Below are 13,673 nucleotides of genomic sequence, written 5' to 3' on the forward strand. Positions count from 1 at the left end.
CCAGGGCTAACCACACGAGTTTCAGTGCCTAGCTACTGCATGTACTAGCAGCCTCCCTCCCCACAGTGCATGTTTCCAGCTTGGAAGTGTGATGAGGTGGCAGCCAATAGTACTCGTCCCTCTCCACCCTAACAGGTTAAATTTTTAAAAGGAAAATGTATCCAATGTATTACTACATAACGTTTTTTAAAATATAGCCATAAAAAATTTCTGGAAAAAATATGCTAAAGTACTAATGGTGCTTGATTCTGGGTGGTATGAACATGAGTGAAAGACATTAACTTCTTAGTATTTACTGTTTAAGTTCCTACCAGTCCATCACAAGGGAAGATGTAGCATTTTATTGGTTGATTAGTTTATTATTCTTATCAGAGATGCCCATATTAACAACAGTTGCCTTCTCACAGTTCCTAGAACTATACCTAAGTAGCATAGTGATAGTGTTACCTTTATTACTGTTGAGACTGTTACAAAGACAATATTAGATGGAGCTTCCTAAATCTCCTATCACATATTCTAAAGCAAAGGTCTACAGTCAAGATTTCTGCCAAACATTAAAAAATAATAATAAAACTAAGGTGTAACACTGCAGGCACAGGTAGTGTGCCACCTGCATAGACCCTTATGCTCTTTGCTGTGGTATGCTTAATACAATCACATCTGCAGGTGACAGGAGACTAGTTCTAGATTTCTGTACCCAAGGTAATTGGAATACTTCCCATAGGAACCAACTCCCCAAATCTTTCCCCTTACCTAAGTGATTTCCAACAATAGTCCATCATGAAGTTTTATAGTATCTCAGAAAACCAGCTCTGGCTTTTTGGAATAAGCCTAGCAGGTAAAGTAATAAATCACCAGTATTTCCTTAAGGGCTGCTCAAGTTTTCTGCTAAATACAGCAGGCATAATATGCTTCATATCTGAGTTTGAGACCAAAACCCCAGATATTTCCCAGTTGTATGGTTCTTGATTTTCCTAGGTGTCCAAAGTCTTCAGGAAATTCTCTTAGAACAATGAGATAGCAACCTTGGGCATGTTAATGTACCTCTCTAAGCTGCTGCTTTTTCAAAATTAATTAAACAGATAAGTAAGTAATAAAATCAAAATATCTCTGTGAAGATAAAATTAAGTTCTATACAAAGACTTCAGCAGAGACTGAAACACAATAAACATATATATTACTGTAGCCACATTAATAAACATCCCTCTGGCTGGAGGGCTCCTTTACCATAGGGCCTTCCCACCATGCTATCCTCCAGATTTCTACTATACTCTAAAACAGTGAGGGTTTCTTCCCTGGGCTCCAAAGTTGACAGCCATCTTGGGCCTAGTCTTCAGAAATAGCTTTGAGTTTTCCATTTCCTTAAAGAGATTACCTCACAAAGTACAAACACACTTGCCTCCCTCATTAGGGACAGTTTCCTAGGAGATGTACCTTGTTGGTAAGCTTAAACTTACGGCAAATACAGATGTTCTAGTCAGTTTAAACCACCCATTATTGCCCTCAGGTAATAAGATTATTGTCAGTCCATTTGTGACTCTATGTAATGCTCCCTAAATGTATCTGAGACTGAGTTCCTATAGGCTTTGCTAACAGAAACCTGTAAAGTGTCAGGTCCTATTAACTGTCAGATTGCCATCAGCATTATCCCTCCACTTCCCAGACATGCCTCAACCCCTAGCAATGGACACAGGCCACGTTCGATTTACAGTGTATCTCTCTTATTTACTCGCTTGGTTACTGAATAGTTCTTTTTAAAAGCACTGACCTGTTCTCTGGTTACAAATACTTAGAGCCTCGGTTTTGCTGCTAATGAACTGTATGATCTTAGAAAAGTTGCACGTCTCTAGGTGTCAGTTTTGTAATCAGCCAATTAAGGATATATTTAATGTCTATGATTTAATTTCTATCATTCCACTACTAGATAAGTATCTGAGACAAAAAAAAATTGTGAAAGATATATACAGATTTACCATGGAAAACACAGCAATCCCACCAGCTTATTTTAAGACTGGAAGTGTATAAAAATAGGTTTTTAGGACCGCTGTGTACGGCTGTGTAGGCTGTGCACTGCAATAAGTACCTGGCTGAGGCGGGTGCTTAAGTACAGTGTGCGTTGGGTCCACCAAAGCTTACACCTGGAAGAAGGAATGCCTTTTTCTTCTGACATAGGTGGTATGTGCTAACTGAACTATATTCTCATGATGAACTGTTTGCTCAAAGGGGGTACTGCTTTCTAATTCATCCACCCAGCAGGCTATGCCTTTACCTAAACTACACAAAGACACCTCATTTTACAGGTCACAGGTGGCCTGCAGAAGTAGAACTATAAAAGAATCCTACACTACTAGTAACAACTGATCTCATCACATAAAAAGATCTCCAAAACACAAAGACGCAGGAAAAGTCTTCAAGATCAATTTCTCCCCAAACTGGTCACACTTAAGAGTGCAGACACACACACACACACACACACACACACACACACACAATAAAGAATTCTTCAGAGGAGAAATGTTCACGAACAAAAACCCGAAGTCAAAGAAAAGGCTTATCAAAAATCTAAATAAATCATGTAATATAAACAACTTACTATTTTAAGACTAAAAATTTTTGTGTCTAAGACATCTGGAAAACACAGACACAATTTTTTTATACTTACCCTCTTCACACAGAAATTGTGAAAATCAATAGAACAATATAAAGCAGTTAAAATACACTTAAAGAAAATATAAACAAAGAATTTATTACTCTTAAGTATTAAATTATTTTAAAAGTAACATTTAAATAAAAGGAATAAAGAAAGGTGTTTTAATGACCCTAATTTTAAGAAAACATCAAAATCAATAGCATGGAGCTTGTGAAGCAGCCATAAAAAGAGAGTGGCAAGTGTATGCGTGTGTATATATATGGGTTACCTGTACCCTTAAGACACAAGTGATGCTGGAAATTATTTTTAATAGCATTTAAAATTAACTCACCAAAAAAAATAACATCATATGATTTTTAATAATATAGCTACGCCGCCATATGTAAATATAGCTTGGTAATCTCTATGGTGAACTGAGAATGAAAAGCTATAAATAACAGAGACATTCTAATAATTTTACACTAAGTTTGTTTATATAAAATCTAATAGGCTTCTCCTATCTAATATAAAAATGGAAAGTACTAAACAGCATGAATGGAATTTCAAAGGTTGTTCTATCTTACCAACCTAAACAAGATATCACAACCTACTATCTAACTCTTAGGCCTTTTTAGAATAAGAGGATTATCAGAAAATCTGCTTAATTTTAAGAACAACAAAGTAAAATAAAATTGTGAACAAAGAAATTTGATAACTTATTTTAATGTTTATTTTTCCTAGAAAAATTTCTTATAGATATTATCCCCTTTTGTATTCCAAAAAATGGAAGATTAACATGGCCACCTAGAGGAGAAAATATGATCAACAAATAGAGGCCATAATATTTTCTTACTTTTTCTACAGTGTCTGTATTTCAGATTTATAATATATAAACTGCTCTAAAGGACCCAACTGAAGGGGTTAATTATGAATGAAAGAGACTTAGGGAGGACACTAAAGCAGCAGTGATGACCAAACAGAAGCTAAAGCATCATTCATTTTTGCAGTGGACTTGACAAGTACAGCCTTTATAAACTTACTGTGTGACCTTAGGTTAAAAATTACTTATTTGATCTAAAATCTCCTCTCACTTCTGTAAAATGGAAATAATCTTATCTACCACAATGTGTTGCAGTGAAGCCTAAGTATAACAATGTGTACAGAAACTATCAGAGTCAGGCACACTGACTCAATGAATGGTAGTTCTCCCTACTTGATCAGAAAGTTCTCTTGCACTGGTCCTCCTAATCCCTATCCAGGCCCTCCCTGACCCTCTCTACTCTTGTAGATATTTCCAATATTGGCTGTTCCAAAGCTTCTCTACTAGAATTATTCAGAGTTTGAGAAATGGGGTAATGGTTCTTTACCAGCCCTAATGAGGTAACAATATGTCATGTAAAAAAATGTACATTTAAAAATATTTTTCCTTCTACCTTATAATTCCCTTTAGTCACCTCAACCCACATTAGTCAAGTGTTACCTTCATAAACCTGCAGAATAGTATGCAGAATAAAGGGTCAGAGCAGTAAGGAGAAGCATAATCTACTCTACTGATCCCTTTCCTTGTACCTCAGGAGAATGAACCAAATCCTATAAGAGAACTATACTCAGTAGCCCTCTTAGGTGACCGGACATGAAGTGAGCAGTACTTCTCCTGAGTCAACTATGCAGAGGCACAACCACCTGACAGAGACTCAAATGTGTATTAGAAGCAAATTCCCATCCTTCCCAAATATATACCAGAGGAGGGTTACTATTGTTGGGTTGGAGGGAGAAGGTGAACCCCTTCAACTACCTCTCTTTCTTGACTCTGAAAGTTGATACAGAACAAGCGGTATGAAAGTGCAGGCAGCAAATGTACACTCTCTTCCACTTATTCTCTCCTAACCACCTTCAATCTCATGTATGATTCTACATTACTAAACTGTACACTGAAAGTAACTGATCATCTTCTACTGGACAAAGGGGCTTGTCTGAATTCTCATCCTCCCCAGTTTCTCTGTGGTGTAGCATTCAAAACTCTCCTTCCGTGTCTGAAGAAACGCAACATCCTCCTGATTCCCCACTTTATGGTTGTTACTTTCTCTTCTCTGTTTAAGTGACATCCTTAATTCTCTGTTAATGAAAGGAAATGACTCTCTTATCTTTTCTCTCCATACATTCTCCCTCAACAATTTAATCCCTTCCCTTGGTTCCTATCTCTAAGTATATACAATCTGAAAAAACCTTCTCCCAAACTCCATTCATGATTTCAAGATCCACAGCCATTTCCAGTTGCCTAAATATTCTGCCTTACCATATACACAAAACCACTTTTATCTTCCACCCCAACCCATTATCCAAGAAGAAACCATCCCTCTCTGGATTTCTTATTTATGTTAATGACCTCATCATCTTCCTAGTCATACTTGCTGGAAACTAGCGTCATCTTTGACACTTCCTTCCTTCTTTCTAATGTTCCAAATACATTTAGTTCCTAAATCCAGTAAATTGCACCTCTGTAATGTCTCTCCTATCCTCCTATACTCCTCTTGCCACTACTTCAATTCAGATTTTTACCATTTCCCACATAGACGACTCCAAAGACCTCCTTAATTGGTGTCTTTTCCTATAGCCTTCCTGTTGCTACATTACTCTTTCTAAAGCACATCCCTGGTCATGCTTTCTCGGTGAAAAACTTTTAGTGAGTTTTCACTGGTTAACAAATTAAATCCAAACTTCTACTCAGTGAGGCACTCCAGGCTTTAGACCTCACCTCTTTCCTTTTTATTTTACATATATATGTGTGTGTGTGTGTGTGTATACTGATATACAGTATATATATGATACATATACATATATATATTTATATACACACATACACACACACACACATATACATACATACACCTATGTTAGAGCCAAGAGGACTTTTCTCTTGTCCTGAAATAGTCCCTGCATTTTACCACTGCGTACTCTGGCGTTTATGAACTTCCCTCTATCTAAAATACCTCTGCTTATTCTTTTCAACTTTATACCCATTCTTCAAAGCTGAACCCAATTGCCATTTTCATGGATGTTCTCTCACATCTTCCCCAATGGATGGTAATTCACTCTCTTCCTTAAAACTTTTTAGCATTTTATACGTACTTCTGCATCTTTGCCTGTGGGCATGTTCAGAACTTACTATCACTTGAAATTGCTTTTCTCTAAAATCTGGAGCTCTGAAATCTCCCTCTCTAATCAAGTTTTCCTATTCTTCCCCAACTCCACTGATTGCTGTTGAGTGTATTTTGCACTCACAGCAATCTCTGATTTTTCAATTAGCAATAATCTGTGATACAAAAAACTATCCTCCTAGTCTACTGTTATCTTACATTACCACTTGATCATCTCCCCATCCTAAATCCCAATGACAGTATTTTAACAACAACAAGGATATCCATCTCTACCTGGATATTCCACAGACACCTCAAATTCAGCACGACTGAAACTAAATTATCTCCCTCCCACAAACTTACTTCTCTTATGCTTTCTAAACTAATTAAACAATCTTAATTCCTTACTCATTGCATATGTTCAGTCACTCACCAGGATATTCTGAAACTACCCCTCAATCTACAAATACTTTGTCCCTCAATTAACATTGCTAATGAGGATCTCATCACTGTTTATCTAACCAGTCCTTTTGCCTCCAGTAGTTCCTACCTCCAATTCATCTTCTATTACAGTAGTTAAATAATCTTTCTTAAACACACTGACCTAAAAGTGCCACACTATCCAACTTAAAAACCTTCCAGGGTTCTACATTCCCTATAAGACAACATCCAAACTCGTGAGCATGGCATTCAGCACAGATCCTAGGTTAAAGACACTGAAACACACTGTCTTCTGCTTTCCTGCAATTACTATTACATGGTGGTTGAACAGTTCTCCCTCAAGTCTAGTTCACCTATCCTGTGAAGACTGCATCATACATCAGACCCCCTTTCGCCACCTCCCAAACAAAGTCTCAGTCCTCCTCCTCTGTATTTCTACATTACGTTGTTCATGTAACTAGCAGACCTCTTAACACACTACATTACACATGTACTCACTGGGCATCCTCCTCCAGTCTGTGGGCTCTTTAAAACAAGCTTGTTTTTATTCATCTTTACATCCACAGGATCTAGTATGGCACATAAAAAAACTTCCAACAAATGTTTATGAAATAAATAATTTCAGAATGCCTAAAATCAATCTACCCTGGGTGCTTTATCAAATGATTTAGGGTAGAAATGGTAGAAAAGTACAAGTGGGTCCTAAATATATAGGTGAAATGAAATGAGAGGGTGATTCCAGAGGTGAGGGCAGGAACAGAAGAGCCACTGAGATTATGCTTCTCTCTTCACCCCTTTTCCCACAGATTGTTGAGCCACGCGAGAATAATAGGACTACAAGGAAGAAGCAGAGAGGCAGAAGAAGGAGTGAGCAGGGAAAAATAAAACCCTAAACTGAAGCTGCAGAAAGGGAAGTGTCTAGGGTCACAGACCACACACTCAGGGCTTGCTAGCAGCTACTCACTATCATCACCATCAATGCTTCACCACCCATAACTATGACTACCATTTACTGATCACTTACCTATCACGCGCCAGACACTACGCTAAAAACACCACACATACCATTTGATGTCCATGACAACCCTATCAGCAAGGTATTAGTCACACTTAGAGACAATGAAACAAACCTAGAAACTATCAAGTACACTGCCCATTAAGTACACTGCCCAAGGTTTCGCCCGCTAATATGGTAAGTCACAGGGCCAGAATGTGAACAAGGATCAGGCTTCAAGACCCATTCTCTTTCTGCTCTACTATTCATGAGCCAGGGTTTACATTATTTAGTTATCTTTGTAAGCACATGTCTTATTTTCTCTAGTACTAAGAAAGGTAATTTTGAGGGTAGAGTCCATGTCTAATATTTTTTATTTCTTTCCTAGCATCTCATAATGAGCCTTCCATATTTGATTAATTTCTTACTGTACTATGTACTAGAAGAAATAAAAGGGAGGTATATCAATCTTTAGTTAGCACAAAGCCAAATACAAAAATTTAACTCCTTTGACAGCTGTATGTGCCAGAGTAAGTCATCAATAGTAATAGGCCCCAAAACACAAACCACAGCTACAATATTAAGGTTAGTTTGTATTTGATATAATAATAAAAATGCTATTTAAAATATATTGCTCTTTTCTTCATATCTGGGCATAAATATAATAATTACTAGGAGTAGTCACACATTGTATCAAGCACACAAACAACTTACTTAGATGTGGAAATAAAAATGCTTTCGGTAATGGTAAAACCTTTTTTATTTCTCTCTTAGAAAGACATAAAAACACTTGAGAGTGGACCTGTATCTTCTACATAGGTTGACTTCTAATGTCAATGTCGGCACATGAGGCAAAAATCAACAGGGGACAAAAAAATCCTTGAAAATTCCTTAAATTTCCCTTAAAGTCTCGTACTATACAGTACTGGCTCTCAATAAATCTATCTCAGACAGTTTTTCCTCCTACATGGAAGAGATCACCAATCCTTCTGCTTCATGCCACATGAAGTATCTGGCTCGTGTTAGGGCCCATACTGAATGAAAAAGCATTCATTTACACACTAGAATCATATTCAACACTGTGAGATTCTTAGACCATATCAGTTCCTGTAACAGGTATTTAGGAACTGATTCCATGTGAGACAACAGCAGATTCACACTTCCCATCTCACGATTGCTAGGCATATGTTCATTATGAAAAGAGAGCTAGAATTACCACTGTATCTAAATTATTTGGTGTTTTGCTTTTGGGTGTTTTGGTTTTAGTTTTGGTTTTTGGCTTGAGCCCAAAGATTTGAATTTGAATAAATTATATTCCCAGAAATGTGACCCTACCATATATGCTATCTCTTATTTATTGTACAACCACAGACACCTAGAGTTTTAGAAACAAATAATCAAATACTATAGTGTAAAAAAAACAAAAACAAAAACGTAACCTATCTTACCTTCATCTATTGATGCTTCGCTACTGTATCCATCATACTCTGCAGAGAGAGGGCTGTATTTCTGTCTCGTTTCCCAAGTATAGCTCCTTTGTCTAGCATCTGCCAATGGTAGTCTGGAATTGTGTGTTCTGGATAAGGCCTCATGATATTTACCCAGTGCTTCATCTTCACTTTCAGAGGATGAACCACGCTCATCTTTGTCAATGTAGGAGTTATCTATTTGGAACGACAAGGAGAGCAGATCAAAATATAACGCAATAAAATGTAGCGAATTTGCTATAGTTGCATACATGTTACATGCTTATATATGTAACACATATATTCATACACACACACACACATATATATATATAAACATATATATACACATACACACAATCTGAATTTTCAGCTTTAGAAAAATAGTTTTTCATTTAAGAAGCCCAAGCTTTAGATTTTTTATGTTTTCATAGAAAAAACTGACTTGTATATTTGAATTATATAAATAATATTAGTCATAGGGATTTTCCAACCACGGTACAGGAAAACAGAGTAATAAGGCTCTCCATCTTACACAATTATTTTTAAAGCATCAGTAGCACACAAAGGAAGTTATAAGTATTGCCAATACATATGGACCTGATTCAAATAATTCATGCTACAAGAGACGTTTCTGGTTATCATCTTAGTCAAAATTTTCGTAACTGATGACGCTCAGTGTTAGAAGCAGAACAAAGAAATGGACAGACATACACTATTGATGGAATTATAAGTGGTACAACTTTTCTAGAGAGCAATCTGGCTATACATATCAAAGTTTCTAATCTGCATAGTCTTTGACCCACTTCTAGGAATTTACCGATTCCATTTCTAAGAATTCAGCCTGAGAAATAACTAACAAGTGAGCAATGATATGTATTTGAGAAAATTTACTGCACTGTGTTTAACAGCAAAGGAAAACAAAAATAAAATATGAGCTAAATGTGCATCGCTGAGCCTTGGTTAAGTAAATTATGATACATCTATGCAATGATATCCTATACAGTCATTAAAAATGAGGAGGTGAACTTACAAGTACTAACAGGGAAAGAATAACTACCACATCATGTTAAGAGAAAAGAGAAGCTTTTCTCATGTTAAGAGAAAAGAGAAGAAAAGAGATTAACATACGTATGCCTACATGCAACATATACACACATACATGCAGTATAAGTTTACACGTACATACAAAAACGTCTGGAAGCATATACACCAAGCTTAACACACTATCTGTGAAAGGCAGACTTACTATGAAAATTCTACTTAAATATACCCAAATTTCAAATAAATTTTTCAGAAGGTAAATTAATTAATTTTATATTATTTTAAAAAGCACCAGTGGGGCTTCCCTGGTGGCGCAGTGGTTGGGGGTCCGCCTGCCGATGCAGGGGATGCAGGTTCGTGCCCCAGTCCGGGAGGATCCCACGTGCCGCGGAGCGGCTGGGCCCGTGAGCCATGGCCGCTGAGCCTGCTCGTCCGGAGCCTGTGCTCCACAGTGGGAGAGGCCACAGCGGTAAGAGGCCCGTGTACCGCAAAAAAAAAAAAAAAAAAAAAAAAAGCACTATTACCATTTTTTTAAGGTAAAAATTTTGAAACTGCATCATGTTGAGATTCATTCAGACCATGATGCAACCTTCTCAGAATTATAAACAACTCTAGAAGGATAAAGAGACCACAGCAGTCAGAATTTATTAGTTCAGTCTAGAGATTTCTCTCATTATACTCAGCTAAGGTCATCTGCAGTAGACAAATCAATGTTTGAAATTCAGGTGGGGAGACACAGAATGAGTAATTTTAAAATATGGGATAGAAATTGAATGCTTACAGTTAGAAGTAAGGGAGCTTGGACGTCACTAGTCTAAGTCCTGCTTTTTAATTCAGCAAAATAAAACCATCAAAGGGTGAAACTATGACTGATGTTATATTCTGCACTGTCCAATTTAGTAGTCACCAACCACATGCAGCTATTTAAACTAAGTAGAAACAATAAAATTTAAAATCTAGTTCTCCAGTGCTACTAACCACGTTTCAAGTGCTCAATAGCTACATGCAGACAGTGGTTACTGTATGAAGCAATATAGATATGTAGAACTTTTCCATCATTGCAGAAAGTTCTATTGGACAGAGATGGCATCTGCTGAGATGGCAGATCTAGTCTAGAACCTAGGCATTCTGACTCCCAGGGTTTAGCACTTGTGGGATACCATGGTGGTGGTCTTAAGGCAGCAGGAGAGTTCTGAGGAGGGTAACTAGAAATTCACCTACTACAAAATATTACCTAAAGTAGCCCTGCATTCAGGAACAGAGAAGGAAACTCTTCTTCCTCTTATTATACCTTGTGAGCTCTGTCAGAACCTAGGACACAGGTACTAGCAACATTATAGTTCAGCTAATGAAGGGACAATCCATCCGGGTCAAATGATTTTCAAAACGATTTTAGAACATAACATGTTTCAGTTTAGTACTGACTATAATCTAGAATACTTCAGAAATATTTGATTTCTTTTAGGTAGCACATGTTTCTTAATGAAAACAAATCAAAACAAAATTTAAAATTCTGTATTGCTACTGCAGTATTTATTACTAGCATCCATTCTACTGTTATTTTATGAATAAAATAATATGTAAACTATTCTTCTTAATTTTATTTCTCTTTTAATTTTTGCTACTTCAAGTAATAAGGCTACCAAAACTAAACCAAGGCTACCAAAAAAAACACTGAATCTGACATTCAAAAAACTGCTACAAGAATAGACTTCAAAATGGAGGTATTTCCAAAAATTGGCATTCCTTTTTACTTAGCTCATCCATCCTGGATCAGCCTCTATTATATCATTTAAAAAACATTCATATAATTGATAAATAGCAGACCCTATTATGCACAAAGTCATGTAGCAGAACTGAAACAGTCTTCTTCATTTCTACTGCTACTCAGTATTTTGGTTATTTTATGAGAATGTAAATATACATTAAAATTCTGTATGTATCTTTTATAAATAAAAGCCAGTGTACTTCTGGCCTTGTGATCAGATCAGCAATTAATGAAAATGACTAAAGGATAACCAGGTGTACTAACTAGCGATATGAAGCAATTCTGCAACCAAAACCAAGTAACTGTCAGCTAATTGTTTTAAAAATTGTCACAAATATTGTGGATGAAAACTGTAACTGCTTAGTTGGAATCTTAATTCTACATAGAGAACTCATGAATAATAATAGATTGTTCATGTATACACATTGGAAACATATGTCATATAAAACTCTTAATGTATGGCTAAATGAATAGATACATATCCTGAAGCATGTTATTCAATAAGATAAAAATCTATTGCTCTCAAGGAAAAACATAAAACGTTTGGTACATTCTTACTAGGAAAGATGTGAAGAGCAACACGGTATAAAGGGATTAAGGGTTGGTTACAAAAATATAAAATTTTTAAATCTAACTGTAGCACACCAAATAAATTCCAATTAAAGTATGCACACTACTTAAGAAAACCACAGAATTTCTGATTGAAAAATAAATGGGCATTAAGTAAAATTAAGGCCCTTAAAATTGGCCAAATAATGCAGGGACCAGGGGCAGTAACTAAATTAGAGGTATACAAATAACATGAATGCTTTTGAAATGACTGTGAGAAAAAACTGTATGACTTTAAAAATGTCTCCCAGTAAGAGGATTCAAGAAAGTCTTAAATTAGATATACAGACATGTATAGAAAAATTTAGAAATTTGGATGTTTTCCTAACGTAAAAAATCAAGAGAAAATTTTATCACTCAAACTCACATTAGGAGACCTCACCTTTTTCTGGTATTATCTCAGAATATTTTTCATCTTTACTCTTTGCTGTTCCTTTTTTGGCAGAAATGGCTTCGTTTTTCTTTGTTTTTATGTCTCCTTTCACTTTGTAGTATTTTGTTGGATTTGTTTGTTCTTTGATTTTCCATAACACTTACCTTTAGAATTAGTTGATGCTGCTGGATGTATGTCTTTTTTCTTAATGGATTTCTGTATCATATGTCTATTGCTTCCCAAAATACCTTTTGGAGAACATTCACTTCCTGAACACTTATTCCCTTTGGATCCTTTACTTTTAATATGTTTTTCAGCCTTCTTTAAATAATTTTCTTGCATTTCTTGAAATCTTACCTCCTTTAGGTCATGCTTACCATTATTGGAAATTCCTAATCCATATTTTCTACATCTGTCAGTACTTTCAAGTTCTTGGCAAGTAGATCCAGCCCTTGCATACTGCTTGCTAACTGATATCCTACCATCACTCATCTGGCCTTTCAAAGAAGAATCACCAGCAGTATCGGTTTCTTGATATTTTGATAGTGTCTGTTGCCTATTATTAATATGTTTAAATACTCCTTCTTCATTCATTCCTTGATCTTGCTTTTGTGAAACTGAAGTATTATAGCTATTTATTCGATTTGCTTGGTGCTCTAAATCGAATTGTGTTTTCTGACAATTAGTGTTTTTAGAGACTTCTGGTAACGTGGTATTTTCTCGTTTAGAAGTATCTACAGCTTCTGTTGCTGCAGGGCTTTCCTCTTCTGGGCGGAAGCCACTTATCATACTTGCTACCTGTTCAGCAACCGAGTCAGTGAAAGCATAGCTGACTTCCCCCACAGCAGTGGTCAAATCTTCCACAGCATTACTGATTGTGTCCACCAGAGAGGACACTGAAGGCAGATTCTGCTGAAAATTTTTGAAAAATGCCATTTTCTAATTCCTTGTTCCTAAAAGGTGCAAAAATGGAATTTTCTCTTCTCAAAAAATCAACCACTTTCAAGTCTGAATTTAACATTTACTTAAATGGTGCTATTCATTAGCCCAATATCAATATTTCACATTGTATCTTTTAAATTTTCTGTAAATGCTTATGCAATGGAAGAAATATGTTGAAGTAAAGACGCTTCAAAAAAAAATTCAAACCACTTGGTTTAAACGTAATGACTTTTTCCCACTCCACAGCTATCATAACAGCAGCAAGACAAT

General features: G+C 36.2%; 1 protein-coding gene across 1 annotated transcript in view; it reads right to left on the reverse strand.

The window, feature by feature from the left end:
• The window catches only part of SYT14 (synaptotagmin 14), a 145,483-nt gene extending 132,086 nt beyond the window's left edge, over positions 1-13,397 (reverse strand). The window contains 3 exon segments of the mRNA XM_065878769.1: positions 8,650-8,865; positions 12,471-12,608; positions 12,611-13,397. Coding sequence (XP_065734841.1) covers positions 8,650-8,865; positions 12,471-12,608; positions 12,611-13,397 — 1,141 coding nt within the window.
• Positions 13,398-13,673: the final 276 nt, after the last annotated feature.

The sequence above is a fragment of the Phocoena phocoena genome, chromosome 1 (assembly GCF_963924675.1).
Source record: "Phocoena phocoena chromosome 1, mPhoPho1.1, whole genome shotgun sequence".
Lineage (NCBI taxonomy): Eukaryota > Metazoa > Chordata > Mammalia > Artiodactyla > Phocoenidae > Phocoena > Phocoena phocoena.